This window comes from Lissotriton helveticus, chromosome 1_1 (genome assembly GCF_964261635.1).
Source record: "Lissotriton helveticus chromosome 1_1, aLisHel1.1, whole genome shotgun sequence".
NCBI lineage: Eukaryota > Metazoa > Chordata > Amphibia > Caudata > Salamandridae > Lissotriton > Lissotriton helveticus.
This window is the reverse complement of record NC_136057.1, coordinates 597,963,760-597,991,430: the sequence shown is the minus strand read 5'-3', so window position 1 is coordinate 597,991,430 and position 27,671 is coordinate 597,963,760. Positions and strand designations below refer to the sequence as shown.

Below are 27,671 nucleotides of genomic sequence, written 5' to 3'. Positions count from 1 at the left end.
CCTGTCGTTGGATTGATTTATGACCTGTCACACTTATGCTTTATGGCCTTGTCAAGAGTGATTTATGACCTTGATCAATGGCCGTCATACTGATTTATGACTGGGGTACTGTGATGCATATAAAAAGCAAGATGCAGGTATATCATACATGTTAAAAGAATAAACAGCGGCCAACATTTACCAAAAGAAACAAGACACGGGTCTGGCAAACTGTATTAAAAATGTATGCAAGTAATGATATACATCTGCAGGTTGGAGTGGGCCTAGTGCGGGAGTTGTGCCTTCTCTCCATTTCTTGCTGCTTTTTGAAGTACCTGCAGAGCTGCCCTCGCTCCTTGGCTGGACCCTAATACCTGTACCGTGGGCTCAGGGGTACGTGCTCAGTGCCCATCTCTACTTTAGGGATGCAGCAAATGCAATCATAGCAGAGACGTATGGCGGGCCCATGCATCACCAACGTTTCAGTGGTCCCCATTCTGCTAAGGACAGTGACTACCAAATGACATATACGAGACTAGAGGGCGTTCCTCACATTCTGCAGGGGGAGGGCCATCATTTTGCTTACTCTAAATGAACGGTAGTCTCATAGCACTTTACTCAGATAGGTAGCCTCGTAGCACGTACCCAGTTTCTTAGCTCGATCTAGGTCACACAGAGCATAATGGCTAGAGCAGCTGACCTTGAAGCTAGGGAGCAGGGTTCAAGTCTCGGCGGGAGGCTCAATATCCTGTGATTCTGGGCAAATTGTCTACACTACATCTCTCCCTGCCTGTCAATGTGACCATCTGTAATGGAACTGGCGCTTGTGTAAAGACAAGGATATATGAACCTGGCACTTGATGCTTCAGAAGATCAATGCAAGAGCAACCCTGAAAAGGACAGTTCACATGAAACAACTTTGTTAAAATGGCTGCAGCGTCGGTGCTCAAATGAAACGTTTGCTCTCCACTAGATTTGTAGAACTACACCAACTACATCAGAGCGTGGTGCTTTATTTTGTTAAGTTCCAAAAATATAAGTGAAACTAGCATTCACAAAGCCAATAGGTCACGCAAGATCTAATGACGTTGCAATTTTTCAGCCATGTTGTACAGCAGAATGGCTGAAAGAAATATTTTAAAAAAAGAGTGCTCTGAGGTCATTCATGCTGACTGCTTCAAAGCACTTCTAGTTTTTTACCTTCAACCATGTTGGCAACATGGCAACCATTCTGTCCCCTATGTGCCCTGACAGTGTTTTAAGACTGCAAAGGCCACTTGTGTTCAAGAATTATACTTGTTAAATTACCACCCCTTGTGTGTATGGAATAAATAATGAATTCAGGAAACAATGGTCACTGAATTGCACGGTCATTCACCTTGACCAAGGACGAAGATATAGGATATCATTGAACTGTTTTATTAAATATACTCACACACTGCAGTCTGGGTACACCAAAATCATGAACTGTACACTGCTTGCTATTTCAAAGGTGTGCTCACAATCCACAGGCCCAGCTATGTTAGTATATGATATCTAACGCTATAATACCCTCTGTAGGTTTCAGCATATTTATGGTGAAAGGCTATTGCTTGTGGTCAACCTAATTCCCAATATTTTACTCATATTATCCATTTATTTATTTTTAAAAAGGTCTTAATTTGGGTGGGTTTGAAAATACTGTTCTCACCGTCAATGACAGTTCTACTAGATATAGTGTACCATGCACAGGGGGCGGACTTGCTGTTATGTATCGCGAACACCTCAGAGCTACCTTCTCTCCAGTGCTTAACCCCCACTACGAAGGGCTGAACTTCTCGATAGAACTAAACCAAAAAAAATACCTTCAGGGGTACTCTGGTGTATCGCCCCCCCTGGGGCAAGGACTAACTTCCTCACCAATCTAGACTCTCTTTTAGAACCCCATCTTACCATCAAAAGGTTCACACTCCTGGGGGACTTTAATATACATCTTGAGTTGCTGTCAGACAAAGAAAACAATGTTCACTGAAACGTTAGGTACGCTGGGGCTCACCCAGCTGGTACATACAATCACACACCAGGCAGGGAACACTCTGGATGGTATTTTTTCATCAGTTCCAGGAATGATAGTTAAAAATACCCTCCCTATCGCTTGGTCAGATCATTCCTTGGTTCTATTTGAATACCCTTCCCAAATCATACCAGAAGCTAGTACTATTAAAGCACAGGGAAAATCCTTTAAAGCATTGAATACGATAGACACTAACATGCTTGAACTTCAACTTAATCAGACACGTCCAAGTCTGAGCATACACGTGGATCAAGCAGTAGAGGATTATACCGACTGGTTGAACAATGCCTTCACGGTGACGGTGCCAAAGGGTAAAAACTGAGGGAATTGGAACAAACCTTCTGCCCCCTGGTTTACGGAAGCTCTGCAACTGGAAAAACAAAAATGACGCAGACTGAAAAGGCGCTGGAGAATAAACTATGAAACAGGGGAAAAGAGAGCTATAAGCATGCTCTAGCTAATTATAAAAATTTGCTGAATACTGAGAAGAAGACCTTCTTCACCAAACAAATAGAATCATCCAAAAACTCTGCAAAACAGTTGTTTCAGGTAATGAAGAAGCTTACTACTCTTCCCAATGGCTCAGTATCAGTGAGCAGCCAATTTCTATGTGACGACATAGCCTGTGCTTTCAGGAATAAAGTCAATGATATATATAATATTTTCACTTGTACCTCTAACACGGTAACCAAAGCACTTTCCATTACGGAGGCCCAAAAAAATAATGAGTTGTCGACCTTTTCACAAGTATCTAGTGAGCTGGTGGAAAAGCTTGTTCAAGATACTAAATCTGGATCACCTTCTGATCCGTGTCCCCAGCAGTTCTCAAGGACGTAGCAGGGGAGGTAAGCCCTATTTTAACCAATATTTTTAACAATAAGATTGTGAAGCTTTCCGTGACTTACCGTTCTCAGATGAGAATCACGGGCGGTTAAAGCAGCACCTGATGGGGGGCAGGCAAAAGTGAAGGGAAGGGGGTGCTGGAGCGAACAGACACAAAGGGGAAACAAGTGTGTGCGACTCGTGCTAAAAGTAAAAAAAAAAAAATAAGGTTTGACGATGAGAGGAGGAGGCAGCAGGGGGCCTGCGCGTGTTTCCCTTGCAAGCAGGAACAAGCAGGAACCATCTGTTAATTACAAACAGATGGTTTCAAAGTTCGCTCCCGTAAGGGAATTGCCCAACGTGCACGCGTTGCCATTAAAAGCAATGCAAATCGTGCATGTTTTTGGCAGAAAAAGGGAATAGATTACTAAAGGTCTCCTCATAAGCAGCGCATGCGCGCTGCGTAGGTGAGACCTAAAAAGGAATACTGATATTAAATTGGTAGTTTTTTAAACTGCATCTTTTTTATGGAAGTACTTTGAGTGGGTAAAAAATAATCAAATCTTATTATAAAGATCTTTAGGAAATAAGAGCTCCAAAATAAATTATAAGAAAAGTTATGAATACTGAAAAGTGAATGGAAAGCGATTGGCAGTATACCTGGTTCTTATTCAAGGTCTCATTATCTGGTATTACTGAGCAAAGATTCATAAGATTATCTGGAGGGGGGATGTGGGGCAGCGAAAAACAAAGGAATGCAGCAAACAAGAAAATGAAAAGAAATAAAGATTACGTGACAAATAAAGTCTTGAGGGCCCTCAAAAGATTGCTAGGCTCCCACAAAGTCGCAAAAGAGCTTCAATGACTGTGGTAAAAGCAGTGGATATAGCAATAAATAAATAAATGCACCATCTGGAAACCAAAGGTCTCCTTCACCAGATATTAGTGTACTTACTAGTATGCAACACTGCATAATTACAGTAGATATTCTATTAAATGTTCAAGACTATACTCTTCAGGCGTTTCTGTCCCAAATTAAAGGTGAACGTGCAAAAGAGGTAAAGTTAAAAGCTTTCAAAGACTTCATATCCCCAGGAAGAATACAAAAACTTTTCAGTGTGTGAACCGGACAGCGCTACCCAGTATCCTTTGGTCAATCTCACGGCTTTCAAATGGGTGCAGTATGAAGCTATTGTTGCAAAATTGCCAGGTTTGTTTAAATAACAATGTTTCTGGAGACTACAAAATATATTATGCTCTAAAGGTTTCTGCACTTATAGGTGGTCATTCCAAATCAAACAAAAAAGTATTAACCAAGGTCAGTAGGTAAAATCTTGATTTAAGTGGAAATCTGGTGTGACAGTCCCTCGTGGGGCAAGGATGCCACCACTCCTGTAGGCGCACTCTTGGACCAAGGGCTTTATGCAGTGCTTAAATTCAGCCAAGGGGAGCCACCACCATTCAGTTTTGGGGCCCAGCACTACATTTTCTGAGCGGACATTTCCATTGAGCAAGAGAGAAAAACCCACAAAGGGAAAGAAGGAGGAAGAAAAATACAGGAAACCCTTCACAAAGGGAGAAAGCAGGAACATGCAAGAGTGAGATAACGAGGATGGTGGTGTCTGGTAGTGGAACAAAGAGATACGAGGTGGATTGAAGACTATGCAGCCATGGTATTCGGTGGGCTGATATTTATTAGTGCTGTACGTGGACTTCGGAGCAGAGACGGGGCACCAGCACTTATTTGTTCGCTAATTAAGCACTGGCTTTATGTATCAGTAAAATGGACAGTCCAAGGGAAACTTTGCAGGTCACTCGGTCTCAGGCTCACTATTTTAGCTCATTCAGTTTGAGCTCACTGGAATTAAATGACTTTAAAAAGAATGCTTGAATTCGGTAGGAGACGTGTTAGCCGAAATGTGTAAACTAATCAGTTTAGAACGATGGTTACAAAACTTGGAGAGGCAAATTTCCAAAGTATTAGAAGTCCACACACTTCTATTCAATCACATAAAGACAAATCGGAATGCAAACGGATCAAAAGAGTTACAAAACAGCTGGAACAATTATCAAGTTTCGCGTAACTGTGTGAAGCAACCCCAAATGCAATTGAAGTGCCAACTAGACCGATCAGAAATGAATATTCACACAAGACCACTGACCAAAGTAAGGGAATACACAGATTTGCATTATTACTAAAACTATGACACACATTATACACAATAGCTAGCAAAGATATTACAAAGAAAAACATGCAGAATCAAACAATTTAACACTGTAAACGAAATAGCCTCCAATATAAAATCTGATAAGGTTACCAATATTCAATTCCTCAAAATCGTAATTAGGCCTTTGTCAAGATGCAAAAATATTAAGAGCCCAACACATTGGTAGGCATACATTTTCCTCAAATACTTCTTACCGAAGAGCACCTTCACACAGTTACCCTGTGATAAACACGTGCCTCTATGACTGTGTTGCAAAAATCACGTATCATTATGTAGTACTTTCATTGCATTTTTTAGTCCTCGCTAGAGCCAGCGCATGCGGTAGCCTGCCGAGACATTTACTAAGCGGGTTTTTAAAGTGCTGCCAAAGGCAGCCACCAGCTTGCTCTTACGTGCACAAGCGCGCGCGCGCCTCGCTCCGCCTCAGTCTGTTGCTTGATTAACTGGCAGCGCGCGTGCACCATTCGTGTGCGCACACAACACCCGGGCTTGCTTCTGTGGGTGCCTCGGTCTCAAGAACATGTGTTGCTGAACTGTCCTCGAAATGAAGGAGGCAGATTACAGCTGGTGTTGTAATTACTACTGTTTTGCTGCTCTAACGTAGTTCCTAAGTGACCGTTGCAGCGGCAGCGCTCATTGCTGGAAACATCTGATTACAGGGAAGATGTACAAATGAGTGTAGCAACCTTTTTGAATTGGTTGTAAAAGGATGTCCGTGTTGCGCAGGATGCTCTGAGGGCGTGCTTGCTTCACCTCTTTGTTTCGTAGAACATTGGGGAATTCACCTTTATTGTGTGCATGGGTGGTGAAAAACAAATGTACGAACATGCCTCTAATGAAGCATTGTGAGTGTACGAATGTAATTGCCTGACTGATACAAATAGCAGCACTTACTGAGATAAATAGTGTTCTTTGATGACACGTTACCACTTGTGTGGGTGGTGGATGTGTGCGTGGTGCCTGCTGCCATTATTTCCCAGTCTGGCGGATATTTACATTAGTGTGCATTTTAAAACCCCAAGAGCTCTCCAAGAGCAACCAAGGGCGCTTCTATTATTTTGAAATCTGCTTGTTCTGTTGCTACAAGTGACAAAATTATAACTGGGAACATCTGCTGGGGGCAGGTTCGTATGTGAATTGAGTGCAGTCCGAGAATGTGTGACGATTTCTCCTTTTAACATCGGCTCAAGATCCATCAAGTCTTTTTTTGATGCAATAATGTTATTTTTATGTTCATTCTCTTTTGGAACAAGCTTGGTATATGCTAGACAAGTTATTTTACTATAAAATCTCCTTCACATGTGGTGGTATGTCACCTTTGTGTTTAAATAGCCATTAATATAATTCAAAAGCTAGAGAGCATTTGGGGCCCTTTCATTGTTACCCACAGGATTACTGACAGGTTGCATGCCGTGTTTAATTTGTGTCCATGGTTTCATGTAATGCGCATCGGTACTCAATTTTGGGACACGGATTTACTTTACATCATCAGACTAGAGCAAGAGATCCACAAGCATTGGCAAAACCAAGCTTTTCACCTTTGCTGTGCAGCATGGCTAATGTTTTTAAAAAAACTACAAAAGCTTTTGACGCAGCCCCCTGGGTCAATTTGTAAACCCACACACCACAAATGCACCCACCTTCAAAATTAGGCTGGACATGTTTTTTCTTTTTAGTTACTGGCCCGAGTCGGATCATTAACTAAAAAGAATGTAATACGTGCAAAAGTGTTAGTAAATTATTTCGTTTTTAGGTCGAGCCTAGACAGTGCAGAGAAGAAAAATACAGTGTCCACTCTGCCACTTCAGCTGCCCCCCCCCTCTTTCCCTCTCTTTCTGTCTAGCAGTTCGTCTCTTACTGAAAACCGTGACTTCAAGACGGGGTTCTCACTCTGTTTTCTTTTATTTGCTCCCCTGTGAAATGGATCCAAAAAAGACAAGCATTGACATAGCCAATAGGTCTCGCCTTTGGGACCTTATAAGTGTTTAGCCATGCAACAGTTGATGGTATTGCACCAAGGATATTGTGCTGCATAACTAAATATTTATAAGGTCCCAAAAGCTAGACCTATTGGCTATGCCAATGCATGTTTACCCAAGCCTTGGGGTACATGGGCCAACCAGGTTGACATTCTGTGTCTCAGTGTGCGTTCAATTAGAATTCTGTATTCAATCAACAGTACATGGATTAGATCAACAATCGTTATCAATGACCAGGCAAGACTAGTTTGTAATACAGTTAACCTCCATTTTGAGTTTTCATAAGGGATATTTGAAACGGGATAATAGTTGTGCTTTTTGTTTGACAATATATAGAAATATAAAGTCATAGCCAAGGACTTCTGAATCTATCTGGGAGGGGAAGAGCCTCTCAGATCTGCTGCTTGAAACTTAAGGAAGAAGGATCCATGCTGAGAAGTTTGATTTGCACCAACGAGGACCTGCAATCTGACTGCGTATGCTGCACAATCTTAAACTACAGCCCTGTGGATCAAAACTGTTTCAAAATAACTAAAGAGCGGACTCTCTGAAAGCTACAGGTTAACAGAGCTCACCTGTAACATCACCACCAAGAATCCTCAGCCTGGAGACTACCAGTGGATTTGTAAGGATTTTGTCCAAGTGGATTGTGGGAATTGAAGTACCAATCTTTCAGGGACCATCTTGGAGCGTCCAGACCATTGGAGTAAGTTTTGGATAAGTTGGGACCCTCAGAGGTAATTCAGGGAGAATTTCCAGAAGTTTGGAGCAACTTTGGAAAAAAGCTCCATAAATGGACCGACTCGATGAGGCAAGCCAGGCCGGGGACCCTCACCCGTGAGCCAGCCTGCCATCCAGGTTCGTCCCGCAGAAAAGCGACGGAGGTCAGACTTCCAGAGTTTGAATAGGAGTCGGCTGAAACCCAAACCGACAAACACTCACCAAATCCAGCCTGGGGAAGAGCATAGAGAGACCCCGCAAGAAAAAGCTCAATAAATGTTTCTAAGTCCGAACGTAGGAGACAGAGAGCCTGGATCCCTGGTTCGTACTGCCGGAACACTCCTGAGGTCTGACTTCCATACGTTTAACCAGGACCTCGATGCCAGGCAAACTGGGGAACCCTTTAAAGATACAAATCATTCGCTATTTTGATAAATTGGTGTTGAATTTTTATTGAGAGTTGTGTCTTAATTATATACTGAATTGGTGTTTTTAAATGTTTTACATACCGATCTTTGAAGTTTAGCCTGCCTGCTAGCAGCCAAGCTACCAAGGGTTGAGTTATTTCTAAGACCTATACTTAGCCCTATATTCTGTTAGTGGTCTTATTGCCAGTGGTAGATATATATTTACCATTACCAATAACCCACTTTCCAACACATATCTACAGTTTTATTTGTTATACTGCCATTCCACACCCCCATCCTCTTCTCCAAAGGGCGCACAGTGGTAGAGAACAAATGGGGCAGATATACTCGACCTGGTTTCTGCCATCAACCCCTAGTCTCAGCAGAAGTCTTCCCCCGACCAACATAAAATAAATTAACTGGTGTGTTGCCACCCACTGCAGCACCCTGTGCATTACCCTCCCCAATCTGTCAGGGTGTCCTGCCACCCAAGCCCAGTGCCTTCAATAATACACTAACATATCTAAAAAAGAGAACCACTACATGGGGTACAGTAACCGGCAGTGTTAGCCTTTCCTCACCTTCTACAATTCAGAAACTCAGCTCCTGAAACCCTGCCACCTACCCACACAACCCCACCCTATGTAAATTCAATCCATCTTCCAACCCTGAAGTTCTCACATTGAGAGTGAAGAATGGACACTGCACTGAAAAAGGTTCTGTGAGAATCATTCGGCAGCACAGCCTCCCTTTGGTCTGCAGAGACATGCTGCTGACATGGGAAATGGCGGCTGATGGCATAAAAGTGCCCCCCCCCAACCCCCCATTTCCCAGCTTTTCTCAGGTATGTAAACACCCCAGTAAACGAAGGGGTCTATCTAGAGAAAAAACAGACTTTAGAACCTAGTGCTTCACTTTTCTGGTGTCAGAGCAGTGAATACTCTCGTTCTGAAATCCTCATTCATGAAGCCATACTAACATTTACATTTATGTTTGTCTGGTTATAGGAATTAATAGAGTTCTCGGGGTTTTCAAATTGTTGGTAGCTTAGTATTCAACCATTATTTAGAACTTCTTAGGACATTATTTTTCAATGGGACTGGTTTTAAAAAATGTATTACTCTTTTTACTGTTTTACCATCTCAAATTCACAAGAATTATGTTCTACCCTTTAATCACAGCCTGTAATTGACGCATATGATACATTTCTTATGGATTACCAGTTTTAATACACTGATATTCGTCAATCACTGGTAGGCAAACATGCATTATATGAAAAATACATGTGTTCTTTTTATCAAAACACAAGTGGACATATCCATAGAGATTCAACTTCAACATTTACTAAAAACAACAGTAAATGGAAAAAAATCTTTGCAATAACCTTACCCAATAAGGGAGTGTAACAGCATCGTGGATGTGAACGAAAAGGATTCTTTTCTGATCCCATACATTGAAAAGCTTCATGAGTCCTGAATTTTCTGAAGAGGCAACAGCTCTAATTGGAGAGTAATTAGAATACATTAAACGTTTGAAAAACACTCTAATACCTATTAACCAAACACTAGCTAGTGTGAAATAAATCTGGCTTTAATGTCCTATTGTATTGCATTTGTGCATACATGTATTTATGTAATAGTTTTACACAGTGGGATATTTAAGAGACTTGCAATAAACGGGTAATCAGTTACATTATAACAAAGAATAATCCCCATGAACATTTCAGACCTGAAGGAGAGTAGGTAGGCAGTAGTAGGAAAAGCGAACTTCGAGGCAGGAATCAATGACCTTGTACATTAAAGAGATACATATTTCGTGACTTCATTCGCTGATCAGTTGAGTTGTTCAAGACAGACTTTATGAAGCCCTCCTATAGTTGGAGTTCTTCAAGGTCGCGATTACCGAAGTGAATCTTGTAGAGGTGAGTTTTAAGACCTTTTTGGAATGTTAAATGTTCAGTGCTAATCTAAAGTGAGCATGAAAAGAGTTCCATACATTTGGGGCTGACCCTGAGAAAGACCATTTCAGTGCTTAAGAGATTACAGGTAGAGCAAGCTTTTGCTTCTTGATGGTCTTCTACCTCGTGAGATGCTTAGTAGAGTGGTAAAGGGGTTTGCGCAGATAAGGAGCATTGCAGGTGGGGAAATAGGTTTTTTAATTGATCCTAGCCTTGAAAGGAAGCCAAATAAATCTCTTAGGACTGGACAGATATGGTCACATATTTTGTTCTCTGCTATGAGATGTGCGGATTCTTGAAAGAGTGCTTTTATTGGGGATAGGGAGATTGCTGGTAAGCCTGCCCAAATCGCCGCTGTCAATTCTTGATATTATCAGACCTTGTGCAGCCGTTGCCAACTGATAATGAACAAAATATGTTTTAATCATTTTAATTGATGTACATGAAAGTTGGCTAATTTATTGATATGAGGGATCATTTAAACATTTCAGTCAATCATGAAACCTAGGGATTTAATAGTAGAGTTGGGCACTGTTTTGTAGCCAATCTTAGACTGCTGGGTGATTAGCGTTGAGGCAATGTGGCTGCTTTTTTCTGGATATGAAAATAAATTCAGTTATGAAGTCATTTAGTTGCCCCATGCATTATGTGCCCATACACGTGTGTGGGGTTATACATATATGTAAACGTGTGTGTGTGTGCAAGAGAGAAACTTGCATACAAGTCTAGACTAGAACACAAAAACAAGCTGATGCAGTGAAACAAAAGTGTTTTCTGTACAAAATGAGTGGTGAGATGCATCATAAGTCTTTCACGCATTTTAATCCAAGCAGACCACAGGAAGTGAAAAGATACACCAAACCACCAATAACATGAGTTGAAAGATAATACTCATCTGTGTGGAGCCAAAGCCCACTCTATGCATTTTAAATTGGTAACATTAGGTCTGTATAAAGATCTCAGAATGTTCAGTGAAAATCATCCTGAGCTACCAATATTATTAGATTTGTAAGAGTGACCACATAATTCAAGATTCAATTAGTGACCACTCATGCATGATATTCAGCAGTGAGCACTTTAGTGTATAAGGCAGGGTTGTCAGCAGTAAAATAAAACAGGATTTATTCGTTTGGAATGCCTCTACACGAGTAATACAAAACAGTCATAGCTGCGAAGCCCAAAATTAATGTCTCTACCAGCGCCACTTGATTTATCACTAAGAGATGAGCTTTAAAAAAAATTTGCATAATGCGTTTTTATAAAGCACACATTCACCCTGAAGAGGATCATGGAGATTATGTAATGTTTATTGTTACCCAAGTCATTAACTGGATTTGTTGAATTGGAAATTCAACCATTTTTCTCCTAACATCAGCTTACAAGTCCTGAAATACTCACATTTTCGACTCGAATGCACGCTTTTCAATTTTGTTATACATATGTTAATTCAACCAAGCAAACCCTTTTGATTAATTAGGCTGGGCTGCAAATAGGAGAGCTACTTATAGGTAGCTGGAGAGCTACCAGTAGCTCATGAGCTACTCGTTGGAGAAGTCTGCTGTATATGTAACAAGAAATACTTGTGAAATATAAAGGCGAAGATACATTTTATTAAGAAGGGAATTGTAGGGCTGCTACTAGTGAATAACATATTTGAATAATTAAATTAGCATAATATCCACTATGCAGGTGGCATCACCCAAGAATAAGTTTAGATATGCTATTGAAATGTCCCAGAGAGATATTCTGTTGACCAGTTAATAGCTGTAGAGTTTCATCCCTCTCTGGTGCATCATTAGTATCACCTCTTGCAGTAATGGATCACAAAATAAAATCTTCTTTACACCTAACTGAAATGATCTTCTTAGTTACCCTAACACCTCATTATCTGTGATCATCATAGATTGTCTGTTTTATTACTCATTTCAGATCTTTTGATTCCTGTCCTCCACACAAAATCCAAGTTTCGATAGCACACACTGCCTCTCCTCTCTTGTTAATAAAATTCCCAGACTGCCAAGCAATACACTATTGGAGAGGATTAAAAACACAGATGACACTGAGCACGAAAAAAACAAATACCACGATTATTTTGGGTCAATGTTTAATAAAAAGTAAGCAAATCTTGAGAAATTGTGAATCCTAAAAATCAAGGTTCCTACTTGTTAGTGCCAACTCACTCATTCTATCAACTGTACATCCTGAGCAAGCACAAGGGCACATCAACAAGAATACCCACATACATGACTGGAGCATCTGCCAGCTGCTTCAGTTCCCATGACAGCACACTCCATGTCACAAACGTGTAGTACTTTTCTGAATCTTTTGACTTTATCGTTATGAAAAGCTCTGATAAAAGAGTTGCGGAAAAGGGAACTATCGCTGTTAGACACTATTATTGCATAAGGCAATTTCAATGGAACCAGACATCTATTTGCTCTGAAAATAACTTGAGTTGGGTGACACCTTCCAGATTATGCTACTTGTTAAACAGTGCAAAATACCAACTGTAAAGTGATTCTCTTCAAGTTTATTACATTTTTATAAAAGGACAAAAACAGAGCAAAACATTACAGAATAAATAGAAACCATCACAAGTGAACAAAGTAACTTATGGCAAATGAGAGAAAATTTAATTCTACATGTGTATTTACATTTGAATTAGTCCATATTTCCACAATTCAATCACATAGGTTTGAAAAGAGGGACTTGCAGAGGACCAATTGTGATTTCTCTTGGTAGGCACTGCAGGGTACAATATATATATATATATACCGGACTGGAGAGTAAGGAGCAAGCATGGACTGAAATCCATTCTTCCATGCAAAACATTTATAGGCAGACCATTTTGTGGTTGAGCAGAGACATTATGTGAGTGATTAGAGCACTTCTATGACAACAGTATATCATCTAATAATGTACTGCAAATGACAAGTTTAAAAACCTAGAAAACAAAGTGAAAGACTATCAGAGGAAGATTTCTTTAAAAAAAAAAATTTGCCTGCTCATCAGATGGGCAAATAGCAGCTGTTGTACAATCAGTGGAAACCAGCGGAATAAATTGATGTTGGAAGTCAGTTTATCTCGCCCCCAACGCAAAGTATCAATAAAGGACAAAAATACACGAGGATGTAAAAAAATTAGCATTAGTCCATAACACCTTAATCTCCAATAGAAAGGTGAAGCAGCATAAATGAAAAGTTATAGAAATTCATCGAATTCTCGTTGTATGAGCACACAATGAGATATGGGAACATTTTTTTATATGTTCACTCAAACAAATGAATACATTTTGTTAAAAGCAACATAAGTTGGTCTTTATCCAACTTTGTTACTCAAAACTCAAGATCAGCCATTACTCAAACTTTACCATGTGAGGTTTTCTTGCAGGGATTAGTATTCCTATTCAGTTTATCCAGTGCTTAATTTCTGACTGTGCTAACACAGCTAATCATCCCACCTTTACAAGTGTGACAATTCAGACTTTTGATATACATTAAAAATGACTAATAGGTACCACCCAAGCTATTCTTATAGCTTTAGGTGGCAGATATTAGTCATTATAATGTATATTGAATTATTAAATAACTGATGTTGTGCTCAACACCCAATTAAACAAAGATGGCCACCATGTGGCAGGCTATCATAAGTGCTGGTGATTGACGAAGTACTGGTGCTGAGCACCGGAAACCTCCAGCTCAAACTAAGTACTAAGTTTATCACTGTATTAAATAACCGTTGGTAGCACTCATGAACTCAGTTTCACTATCAATACTTTGTTTCGACCTACAGGAATGTGTTATGCATCTCATTGTGCATAAAAAGGACCAAAATGAGATTCAGCTAACGAAAATGCCAACTGTACGCCCTGAGCAAGCACAAGGGCACATCAGCAAGAATACCCTCATACATGTCAGAAGCATCTGCCAGCTGCTTCAGTTCCCATGACAGTACACTCCATGTCACAAACGTGTAGTACATTTCTGAATCTTTTATCTATTTTACACCTATACATACAAAATAGATAGGTGAAAAATAACAGGGATGTTTTTCACTCAATGTATCTGATCTACATCAAATGGAAAAAAGACCAAAGCTAGATTTGTCTATGACGCCAATCACAAACTTGACATGACTAACATCTGTTATTCACTTTTTACCCATCTTTAATCTTATGTTATGTATGAGTGCTACAAAAACAGCTCTTGATTTCAACATACACCCAGGGGTAAAAGAGTAATGGGAGAGTCGATCATAACATGCCCCCTCCCTCTAAACAATTAAAATAAAATGAATAATGGTCTTGTTTAGTCTGTAATCCAGACTAAAAAATGAACAATTACTGTGAGATGCTTCACAAAAAGGACCTCCAAGGAAGACAAATCCCCAGGTAGGGAGCACCACCTGTTAAATGTCAAGTGGTATTTAATCATCCACAGTCCTCTATTGTGGATACCCAGGATTCCCCTTATATATACACCTTGATGCATCACTCAGTCCTTAGGACTTAAGAAACAGATCCTCAGATTCTAATAGGAATGCTTCCAATGCTCCATAGTGCTTTTATGGTATTTTCTATTTCCTAAGAATTTTCTTACTCATTACAATGCCTTTCATACCTTTCATGTGACTCTACTGGCAGCCATCCACTACTGGTCACCTGGCCTAACATTTAGAGACCCAGCTAGAGCAACTCAATGTAGAATCAGTCCAAAAAGATTTGCAAAGGCCATGGAGCAGGAGCAAAGTGTGGGGAAGGAGTAAACCGGAAACTCAGAAGAAAGCGCAGGTCCCAGCTTCCAACTGGCTTCCAAGCAAATTCTAGGCGGCTTCAAGTAGTGTAGACAGATGTGTATGAGGACACAAACTGGGGGGGCAATGTGCTGTGACTGAAATAGCAGTTTCTCTGCCACTTCAGGCAGTGATTGCCAGTCCTCGCTATCAGTGGGCTCAAATGAGCATATTCGGCAATCAATATGAGACTTTATCAATAAGAGGTGCGGGAGGTTGTCACAGGTCGGTGGGCATAAGCATGCATCAGGAAACCAAACAGCCATGTAGTAAATTAAGATATGATGAATGACAACTGAGAGTTGCAATTTAAACAACAATCCTCTTACTGAATTCCCAATGGAACTGTTGATCAGAATACATTGTATACCTAGCTGGCAGGTTCCCCTTTCTTGGGTCAAACCTCTGTAATTACTACCACTGTAACTGATCAATGTCTTTTTAGATATGAATATCACCTGCACACAATATTTAATCACACTGCTTTTCATTTTGATACAATAGATTATCAATCAATAAGGAGCTGTAATCAATTTATTGAAATGGGTGAAGCATTTTGATATTTGTTTTTATATATCAACAAGGGGTATTTTTTGCAGATCTAAACTTAGATTTTTACAGTTGTCAAATGCAAGAATTTAGAAAGGGCCTTAGGTGAGTGATCGCATTAATTGCCTCAGACCAATGCCAGGTGGTAATTAAACTGGCATCCCTAATCCCCAGTTAAGTTGAATGTAAGCACATCTGAAGGTAACTACTTACTTGACTTTTGAGCTTTCCAGTCATATATATTACTATATACACTCTTTACGCCTTCTTCTAGCCTTACAGAAGAGGACTTTAAAAAACATTGTCTAACTCTTACAGCGTGCAAGACATTTATATAACAGAGAGATAGCCGGCAAAGGACCTGGAAGATTTTACACATGCTAGAGATTCAGGATAACAAATGGTTATGTAAATGATTTAATTTATAATGAGTGTATTTTAATGTATTTTATATGGAACCCTGAAAATGTATAACATATCTTGTTGATCTAGGCTTCCTATCACTTGCTCATTCATTTGCTGTGCAGGCCCTGCAATCTCAGAATTTTCTCTCTAAAGTTATTTGGATCACACTGATGCGCCATGTAACTCCACACTGACTCAAAACTGCCTCTAACGTGCAATAGCGTAGGCATGTATGCGTCATTCCATAATCTAACATTTTCTTGTCTTTACCCTTTCCGCACCCTCAGATCTGGAATGTAAAACAATTGTAGGCAACAGTATTGTGATCACAAACTTGGAACCTCTCCACAGAATGGGGGGGTGGTAGGAATATGCCATTAGTTGGAGTATCCACCAGAAAGAGTAACTAAAGGTAAGTAACTTGTTTTTTTGAAGGCTACCTCTAACCCCAGATTACTTCCCTGAAAATGTATCCCAAAGCAGTACCACCCAAAAGCAGATAGGCATATGGAGAGAACTCAGACCAAAATGTCTTGCTGAACCAAGTAAATACTGTAGTAGCACCCTTTGCCCTAGTGGAATGGGTTCTCAAAAACTACTGGGGCTGTGTATTGGCCACTGTGTAGCAGATATTGATCCACGCGATAGGCATTGGTACGAGCAATGTAAAAACTCAAATACCGCTTTGGTTACTGTTGATGGGACCTCTTCTCTTTGAAGGTTTGAGGGGGAACAAAGAATGCTGGTAGCAATATTGACAGCTGGCATGAAAAGAAGCTACAACCTTAGGCAAAGAAGACATACAAGTAATCAGTACCAATTTGCCTGAGAAGATGGTGTAGAGTGGTTCCACCGAAAGTGCCTGCAATTTACTGAAACAACGAGCTGGCGTATTGCAATTTGGAAGACAATTTTCATAGATAATATACACAGCATGCAAGTATGCATAGGCTTCAAGGGCATAAACATGAGGACCGTCAAGACCAGGTTAAGGTGTTACTGGGGCATCAAAAGCAGTATGTGAGTGTTTTGAATTCGTTCTGAAGAATATTTGAACAATCTGCAAGGCCTATCTGTCCGATATGATGGATTGCTAACCTGAGAGGAAGTACTGAATTCTGCCCTCACAGGTCAGGACTGAGCCACATAGGACAAACTGAAACTGCTTCTTGGCTGTTATATCAGTGGTGGAGGACCAGTGCCTCTGCTGGCCTGGGTGCAAGAGGCACAAAAAAACTGGGATGTCAGCAGCATCACTGCCTGCAAAGGCTGTTGCTGCCCATAGGTTAGCACCCAAAAGTAACCCCTAAATGTATGGTACTGATAGGGAAGTTTCTTTGGAAGAGTCAACAGTCTTAAGAAGTGTGCTGTGGCTCTATTTTCTTTAAACAGCTCCAGTACAGTGTCTTCCTGCTAGCTGAAGCGAAGAGACCCATCAAAGGGCAGGTCCACCAGTGATGCCTGCATATTGCCAGAAAATCTAGTTGGCCCTATTATGGCATTCATATGGAGCACAAAACTGGTTCTAACTGCTCTGCGAATACCATCGGTGGTATTCATGTCTCCACGCAAGGCTTATTTCGCAGCATCTTGCTCATCATGGATAGTCCGAGATAAGCAGGCACCAATGTCTTCCAAGACATTCCTACAAGATCTCGCTAGCCATGTCTCAAGGGCATGGGACTATCGACCCAAAATAAAGATTGCAGTACCAGGCTGGCAGAATTAAACATTTGCCTATCAGAAGCATCAATCCTTTTGAAATCTCTATCCAGGCAATTAGTTGCAAATCACCTTACTAGTTGAAAGCTATGCAATGAGACTTTCTGGAATAAGATGTCTGGTCAGAAAATCTGCATCACCTAGTGCAAGCCTTTATCACCTGATTTATATGCGAAGAAGAACTTCACTTAAACTAGGTAGCCATCAAGGCATTAGGGAGGGTGTCACTCAATGGAAGCAAGGGCTCTGATTCGCTGGCACAGGCTGGAGAATCACCTTTAATTCATTTGTTTTAGTCTCAGTGGAGGGCAACTGCAACTCTAGTATCTTAACTACCCCCTGTGCCTTTACTACAAATGAAATAAAGTATACAGATAAATGAAGGATGGAATGCTTGGATTAATCTTAGCCACTCGTAATTACTCAGGGACGCATCCCAGTATATCGTTATTTTGCACACTATGCCACCTCAGTTTGGGCCCAGCTATATGCAAATCAGCCCTGCTCCGGGGTGGTGGGGGGGGGGGGGGGAGAGAGAGAACAGGCCAGCCCAAACTGCCAAGCCAGGTCATCAATGAACCAAGTCCTCAATGAACCAGAGCACAGGTAACCCAGGACTCAAGAATTCCATCTATCAAGTTCTTTACTACAAATGAGTCACTTTCTTCAATTGATGGCCCGGAATGAGAGTCAAGGCCACTAACATTTCATTTTTTAAGTTAAGAGATAGAGTATCATCAGTGTGAGGGCTGAGCAAGCAATCCCTCGCCATCATCACCACAAGTGTAAGAAAACACCTCTTTCTTCAGGATCACCCCCCATTGTTTTGGACTGATGCTTAGTTTTAGGACTCTTTTCGATTGGACCCTGATAATATGGGGTCCTAGAATTTGTTTAATAAGTTTAAATCTTGATTGCCACATTTAACTGGCCTATAATTCCTTAGTGCATGGTAACCCTTGTGCCCAGGGTCTGTAAGTTAAATGGCACTAGTGGACTGCAGTGCTTATTGTGCCTCCACTAAAGTGACCATACAAAGCACGATTCTAGGCTTGTCGCAGCACTAAGTGAGCAGATTTAAAATTGCCTTTTCGGCCTCTAAAAATCACCCTTATGCCACTTCTAAACCTAATAGTAGATATTCACCCCTAAAGTAGACCTTGCTAGCCCTTGGGAAGAGTGCACAGCACGTTAAGGTAGGATATATGTATTTAATGTTTTTACATATCCTTACATTGAAGAAAATCCCAAACCATTTTGTTACTGAAGTAAAGCTAGCTGTACCACAGAAAACACTGGGTTACACCTAATAAAGCAAACTTCAGAATAGCACTAGCTAGAAAACTACTTCAAAACACCTTTTTCTAGTTAAACAAATTCCAACTTAATGATAAAGTCAAACTAGTTCAGAAATAGTAACTTTAGAAAGTCACACCTTTTTTGTTTACAGCCACTGGTAGCCATTTTAGAGCAAATTACAAACTGTCACCTGGCAGGCTACTTTCCCCCTGGAAAGAGGTGTGAAGGGCCTCCTGGAGAGGAAACAAAAAGGCCTTGGGTGTGAGGGTGTGACCGCCTCCTTACAGGATGACCTTGGCATATGCCCACCAACTGCAGAAGCTTCAAAGGGGTACATGCAGTCACAGGCAGATGCAACTCAAACATAGGCCTCCCCTTTCCATTGCCTAGGGAGTCAGAATGGTATCAATTCCAATGGGGGGAAAAGCTGTTTCAAAAGAGTTTGAAAGGTGTCTTTCTCATTTCCCTAGACAAACCACACAGCTTTGCCCAGGGAAAAAAGGGTTCTGCCTTGTTTTATTTAGAGACAGTGCACTGTGGGAATGTTTAGGGTCATACCCCCAGAAAATGATGTATGTCAGAGACGATACAGTTGGCCCTGGGAACCTTTTCTCTATTGGTAAGTCCCCAGTCACAAGTTAGTGCCAGATATAAATGTGACGTCCCTGCGTACCTTCTTCATAACATATCTGGACAGAAGAAAGATTGCATCAGCTGCTGAACCTGTAGAAACGGACCCCAAGGGCTAGACCTACAGCCACACAAACTCAGGATGAAGAAATCGACTCCAAGTGTCAGTTGGCTCACCTGTCAAGCTACACGGCCACAAAAGATGCAGGAAGCCTACTTTTTCCAAGAGATCAGCTGACCCATTTCAATTGGATATAACCTGGACCCTGCAGGTGGCTTCTGAGAGAGTTCTAACCTCAAGTGGTGCCCACAAGGTCCTGGGCCCTTGGCTGGTTTTAGAGTGCACTCCTCTGATACTACAATTTGCAAATCTGAGAATCTTTTTCAGAACTTTTCATCCAAAGAACCAACGGACACCAGGACAATGCCGAAGTCATAGTCCTGGATAATGAATTGCTGGTTGGATTCAACCTGCCGGTATCCCCCACTGAAAGGATTTAGACTTCAAGAAAGTTTTTAAGTCTGAATGTAGAGGTACTTTACTGAGGCCGACGTTGAACAGCATCTGACCAGACTTTCCAGGTTATAGATTCCTGTCTTTGAGATTCCCACCATCAGTGAGGACCGTGCAAAGTTTTTCCGGCAGAGGGAAGGCTCACACTGAGGAGCCGCATTTCGCCTGCTGCCATCATTAAGTCCTCCATTGGACCCAACCTGCAGCGCAACCCGCCGATAGCCCATTGTCAAGAATTCTCCTCCACAAAATCGGAGTCAAATGGTACACTTTTGCCTGGGATAAACCTAGTTCCTGTATCAAACCGGCAGTAGCTCATGGTTGACCTTAACTTTTGATGAGGACCCAGTCTAGCACTACCAGATAAGCACGATAGGCACATTTAGATGCCATTCGTACTTAAAAATTATAAAAATCATATCTCCTGCTTCCTACATCTGATGTTTGTCATTTTGTTACCTATTTGTTGTTGGTTACTCTATTTTTAGAAATTGGAATGGTATTTTATTGTGTTTTCTACTTTTTAACTGTTTTAGAACGGATACATTATTTACACCTTTCTCCTAAGCTAAGCCTGCCTACTTAATGCTAAAGCTACCAAAGGTTAAGAACAGGTTTAAGTTATTGAGATCTAGCTAGACTGGGTACAACATTGTGCCATTACTTGTTGAGAACTCACATCCTCTCCAACTAATCATCCACTTTCACTAAATCAGTATCCTTGGGTGCATCCTATTGTGGTACGATTCAGCGGTGCAACCAAAAAGAAAATGGAGCCCCTGCTGATAGTTGCGTCTTGGTAGCGGCACCGGGTTGGAGTCTAATTGCATGGCAACTGGACACACTTTTGTGATTTCGTAGCAGGACTTAGCTTTTGCTGACATTGGGTCTGGGTGTTACATTAGTGTCAGCACCAGAATCATCAAGTGGTACTAGTGGAGTAGGTACCGGTGTGGATCTGATTGGAAGTCTGAACAGAATTCAAATTTATGCCAGGAAACACATCGCACAGCAAAATGTTGTTTTGGAGGGAGGGCCCACCAGCAGTAACCAAACTAGAGGGTACTGGTATTCCGTGGGGCCCATAGGCATGCCAGAGCAAGATGGAAGCGCACAAAAAATCTGCAAGCATGGCATCCTTGAAGGCTTCAATTTGCTCTGTGGTTGAGGTTGGCCTGGGAAACTCATGGTGTGTTAGTAATGGTTGTGAGACTTGCAATCAGAAAAGTGCAAGGGCATCAAAATATAACTACTACGGCGGGGGGGGGAGGGTAGGATCATCCTTCACTTATTAGTGCTAGTGTTTGAGCTTTGACTTCTCCAAAGATTATGAGTAGAAAGTGGAGAGAGCAGTTGTAGCAATAGCCTTAGGACTGGGACAGGTTCTGCATCTTGGAGCAGGATCTAAATGAAGCCCATGAGCTATTCTTATTTACGAAGACACAGTTAGAGCTTAATTTCCCAGTCTCCAATTACTTTTGGGTGCATTGGTCCCACAACTTTGTATTCTGGCTGGAGCCCATGCACCAAAGGCACATACTGTTTGAATCGGGGCCAACATCCGTTTCCTGAAGTCACAGCAGATCTTGAATCTTGTTGCTTTTGATGGGGGGAAAACTGAGAAGAGTTTTTGGAGTCATTAGGAGGCAATGATGGGAGTGGAGCTCCTGGTCCCTATCATAATATGCAGCAAGAAAGGATCTGACATCAGCAGGGGTACTTCGAATATTCATCTACATCTACACTGCATCACTTCCAGGCCAGAACAGAGTCAATTTAGAGCCAGATGATGCCACCTATCAGAGCATCGCCTAAAAATGTACCAGGAATATGCGGATAATAATAAGATAAGTTATGTACACATACTGGAATCCATGTAGTTAAATTTTTTTTGCAAGTCAAGGGCACTGCTGTGGGGAGAGCCTTTGGTCTAGAGACAGCCATACTCTTTATGGCCCAATTCGAAAAAAGATTTGTATACAACAATCCATTTCTTGAGCATCTTATCTTTGGGTTCGCTATATCATTGACATATTTCTTATCTGAACAGATAAGGATTCTTCCCTGAACCAATTCTTTGAATGGTTAAACAATCGAACACCAGACATCAGGTCCGTGTGTCAAAAGAAAAAGCATATAGCAACTTTTTGGATACAAACATTTTTGTGCACACTAATATCTTGTGTATATCCATATACAGGAAGCCCACAGGCAGAAATAATGCACTTCCACCCACCTGAGAAGTCTATGAGATAAGTTGCCGTAGAGTCATTTCTACATGCTCATTGGAACTGTTCAGCTAAGGATGAATATTTCCAACAGCAGATATCTTGTCAAAAATATTATTGTAGAAGGAAGGTTTGGCTACATAAAAACTACTAATTAAAAATGCTAGAAAAAAAAGAACTTGGTTCACTTCACGTGAATTCCTCTTTGAAAGGAGACAGGAGGTCTAACAAAATAATATGGGCTTTCACCTTTTGTACTAATACTAATAATTTGACAAAAATTATCAATCAAAACTGGTGCATTTTATCAAACTTACCCTAAAAACTGGAGACCTCTTTTCGATAAAAAAAAAAAAAAGGAAAGGATCGGGAACCATCTTGTGAGAGCCAAAGCCATCTCGAAATAATCCAAAAAACAGACTTTGAAAGAACTATCTAATTTTGAACCAATATGAGGACACCATAAGTAAGGGTTAAACGTGTTTTTAATCCATTTCTACTTCTCCATGCTTTCATGACTTTGTATTTAAAATGTTTAGACTAATTCCTTACAAATGTTTCAATCTATAGGACCATTCCCTGGTGCAATTTCACTGAGGACTTAGATGCTTTTATCCACGTGGTATGAATATATCCCTCTCTCGCTCTGCACACTGAGGTGGAGCATTTTCCCTCCAAGTGTTTAATTCTAAGATTTGTCTTAATTCCTTTTTTATAATAAATAGGCCAGCCCAGTTCATTGTCCCGAGGAAACCCTGCAATCATTTCTGGTCAAAACACATCTAGCAAGGGCAATAGACCGCAATATGGAACAACTGGAATCCACGTAGACAATGTATTGGAAAATGCTGAAAATATTGAGAAATATGTACCTAACAGACCAATACGTTCTTGCAGTTCTATAGAATGATGGAAGTAACATCCAGATGGAATGCATTACTTTCCCAGAAACTAAGGGGAGACAAGACGGTAGCATGCCAGCATTGGATCCAGATAATAATTTTACCAAAGAGAATACATTTAAAATTTAAAGCCGACAACATCATATAAAATCATTGAAAGTCCTAAACTCCACTAATGCATGGAAATTCTCAATACACAGCATACATTATTCCCGGCATAGGCACACTTTTACTAATGCCTTCTTATTTGGTTAATAATTTGTCTGGGGTTCCTTTTCTCTCCTGCTCCTTTGGAGACTTGGAATGGGCAGTGTGAGTCTCTCTACCTCGGGCAATGAGCAGAAATTTGCTGTGTTTTTTGGCCACTTGCTACCTTCTAAGTCTATCTGCCTCTGCTCTGCATGTCGGCACCTCTTCCAATTCTAACTTGGTTTGTTAAGCAGCTTCTGATTCTTTAAATTTTTAGGACTGAAAGCTCCAGACCAGGTTTTCTGTTATAAGTCTTGGGTCCATTTGCCTTGTTGAAGTTTTCCCTAGCTATTATGCTGGAAACTATTTGCTATGACTTCCTGAAACCTGCGCTATATAAGAAGAGTGGGAGCACAACTCTGTGCGCGGCAACTTTTTATTCTTTTTTTTTAATTACTCTGGGTTCTTCCCAGTGAACTGCCCTATTTTATGCTTTTTGTTTCTCTGCTCGCATTTCCAGTTTGGTTCTTCCTACTGGATGACCAAAGTATTTTTGTTTTGATTAATCACTAGATTGTTTTTAGCCTAGCAGCTCTTTTACTTGATGCTTCTCTACCGTGCTTGTATCAACCTGGAGCCCTAGCAAACTTCTAGGAGTAGCAGGCCATGTTTAGGAACACAGATACCCAACTTAAGACAGAAGATTGTGGTTTGTTAGACCAGACAGACTGTGATGCCAGACAAGCACCCGTTTGGTCGTTATGATGGTGAAAGTACAGGAGTTTTTAACAGTGTTCAACTCTTTAACTGTACAAGTTCAAGCTCTAACTACTGAAAACACTTGTCAATACCCCCTAGCTATGTTACAGCAAGGTCCGTCCTCTAGCTGGGTTATCAGAAGTTAATGGCAATCTCAGTCAATAGGCGATGTAGGGAATGTTGAGAAATGTACAGCTTACTTCACCTCCACACCGCACATCTATTCCACAGATTGACCAAAGGTGAGTTTTGCCATTAGTTATAGGACTGCCAATGCCTTGGCCTGAGCTACACCTTTGGTCACCCTCTTGCATGAGGACTATGACTTAGAAGCCGGAAAAAGTAATTTTGACTGGTAGGTTTAGCAGTACTTCTAGATTTTATAGTAGAATTTCTTAAGTCTCAAAGGTTTACTACTATTTTTGTTATCAAAGAGTTCCATTTTGAATCTTTTCCCAATATTCCTTTAATGTCTCAAATGGCAAATTCTATTTCTTTTTTCAGATATAGTGCGGCTAGATGGATTACCAGTGAAGATTGTCCCAGACAGAAGAGTACAATTCATTCCAATATTTTGGGCTAAGATTGTTATTGTTATCTGGGTTTTGTATAGCGCCAAATCACCGTCAGGTCTCTAGGCTCATGTGTCTCATGCTGGGAATTCATAGGGTATTATCTTCTATATTATGTCCAGATTGAGAGCCTAATTAAGACATTGAAAGACTAGCTATATTATGTAATCACTGCACAGTCCGATTGCAAATACTGCTTAATTTGCATATATTCAGGATGTTCCTCTATTGGTGTTAGTCCATTATGCAAAAACTATGGGTTCCGTCATAAAACTTGCCAAATTCTTCCATCTCTGACATTGAAGCACCTGCTGTTCAAGTTCTTCTATGCCAGCAAAAGGAAGATCAAAGGCATCTTTTGAACATCCTTAAAAGATCTGACAAGGCAGATTAAACAGGTAAACAGGCACATGAGAAAAGCTCCCACACAAAGTAGGAAACAGGATCTAATTCTCTCACAATCTACCTACAAGGATATGCAGGTCAAAATAATCTCCACATTATTTTGGACCTTTTCCTATTACTAGGTTCTGACATACTGTAACTGGAAGTCTGAAATTGTCTACCTCTTGGTAGGCCCACCCATCATTTTATGATTGTTTATTTAAATCAGCTTTCTACAAAAATCCAATTAGATGTCTGTTGTACTTTCAACATGATGTTGTGTCATGGTGAGCTGTGATGATGCATTGTAGTTCTCCTCCTTTACAGTAAAGTTCTACTATGTCATAGGAGTTGCATGTCCCTAGAATGTTTAGTTTTAAGTAGAGTTAGCCCTGGGGCATTTACAGCTGGACTTGGTGATGGGTGGACCTGCCTGCTGTGTAGTCTTCAACAATAAAGCTTTAAATGTACCGTGCTTCTGATGTCTTTACTACAGATTTTGTGACACAAACCTATTCTTGTAGAAGGGGAATAAGAGTTTTGAAGTCATTGAGATGTGTGACTGATTATTTCAAAGTGCAGTCCCTAGGTGACTGGAACGTTTTATTTTTAAACTTTAGGACAGGTAATTGAAGCCTGTGACAGCCAGCTGTTCACTGTCCTTTCTTTCGAAAGAAATAGATACGTTTCACTGTATTTTCACCCTATTAGCTAGGTCTTTCAGAGGGGAGGTTCAGTGTTCTGCTTGCAGGCTCACTTTTCTCTTCAGAGCTTTAGAGCACAGCTGCATCTCTGCCTCAGGCAGTGGAGAGAAATTTGGCCATGTCGGCCACTCGGCATGTGGTATTCTAAGCTCTGCATGTCAGTGCAGGTTCTGATTTCTGCATTGTTTGCTAAGGATCTCCAGATCCTTTAACTTTTTAGTTCTAGCTTACACTACAAGAAGACTATTATTTGTTAACCTGGACGCTCACTTTTCACAGTGGGTTCATCTTCAACATGTGGTCCCAACTGCAGTATAGAATAGGAATGCATACATTCTAAAAGGTTACAATATTATATTAAATTGCACTATTTACTTAGCCATTAAGTGCAAAATAGAGCCCCCAGGAACGCATGGCAGATGTTTTTTTTAAGCGCAAAAACATGGTTTTATGTGTGAAATTTACCAAATCAACAGTAAAATACAGCACTTTGTTTCAGCTGAAACCAATGGAAGTTTCCACCAAGCTAACTTTTAAGATGGAATAAGTGCAGTGACCTGATGGATGAATCCCAACATGCTTAAATTAAACACAGGCAAGACCAAAATGGTAATCTTTTGTAACCAATCAGTCTTGTCACAAGACTGGTGGCTGACTAACCCTTTGCCCTCTCCTGCCCCATCATCTGTAGCCCATAATCTGGGGATTATCTTTAATAAACAGTTCACAACCTTCACTGTAAAGGCCAAGGCACCCTTTCTGTGGGTTCTCCTGTGTTTTAAAAGTACACAAAATAAAATATACAATAAATAATGTATTTGATTATACTAATAGGCTATGTAATGGAGCTTCAGACAGTTGCATTTCAAATGCTTGATTTCTTAGCATCTGGAAATCACTTTCACTGTTGCACAATTCATCTAGTTTACATATTTAATGCATGCATTCTCGTGTTGGCCATCTTGAAATACTTTGTCTTAAATTTTAAAAAGCATAGCTACTGTGCAAGCATACACACAAGCTGCCATTGTAGAAGAGTAAAAAAAATAAAAAAATTAGATGATGGCAGAGCACACTGGGGGCAAGCAGATGCTGCGAGGAGATAATCTTTATGAAAATAGCGCAGGAAAGGAGGTGGGAGCAGAGAGGAAGGGAAAATAGTCCTTCATGAAATGTAATACAAGATCTGAGGTTTGACCCAAAGCCAGTGACGTAGCAAGGACGTTGGCCGCCCTTGGGGGTCCCCATGTTTGCTGCCCCAGCCAAATTAGAGAGTGGGGGGCGGGGGGGTTTGCTGTCAGGATTTGTTTCTGTTTGCTGCCCCTCGGCAGACGATTGGAGAGCGGAGTTGGGGGAGGCTGACCCGATTGCCGCCCCAAGAACGGCACGTAAGAGCAGAGGGAGACTCCCGCACCCAAAACTCGTGCCACCCAGGGCCCACCGCCTCCACTTGCTACACTACTGCCCAAAGCCCACATTAAATCTATATTGGATACAGTAGGTATATTGCCAAGAGACAGCAAAAGCTGTCTGCTGGTGAGACCCAAGTTTAGTGAGCACATTTGCATGCAACAACATTGCTGTCCTGCACACCACTTGAGCAACACTGGCTGCAAACAGCTGCTGGGTTCACACAAGTTACACATGAATTTCTATGAAAGGTGTCTTCACCCACTGTATAACTACATTAGCTTATACACTTGGGCAGCAGATTTATACATGTCTACTGCGGATATTGGACACCATATTGAAGGTCATGTGTTCAAATTTCACTGAAGCAAGTTCAATTTCCTTCTTTAAACCTTTATAAAAGTACAACTGAGTTGAGCGTTAAAAAACCTACAATGCTACTTACTTACAAGAAGGTGGGGAGGTTCA

At 40.9% G+C, this 27,671-nt stretch overlaps 1 protein-coding gene across 5 annotated transcripts in view; it reads right to left on the bottom strand.

Annotated features, from left to right (window-relative positions):
• Positions 1-27,671, bottom strand: part of IRAG2 (inositol 1,4,5-triphosphate receptor associated 2) — a 1,168,119-nt gene that overhangs the window by 429,922 nt on the left and 710,526 nt on the right. For all 5 annotated transcript variants that reach the window (XM_078674100.1, XM_078674103.1, XM_078674104.1 and 2 more), the window contains one exon: positions 9,578-9,686. In XM_078674100.1, coding sequence (XP_078530226.1) covers positions 9,578-9,686 — 109 coding nt within the window. The remainder of the gene's footprint in view (positions 1-9,577; positions 9,687-27,671) is intronic.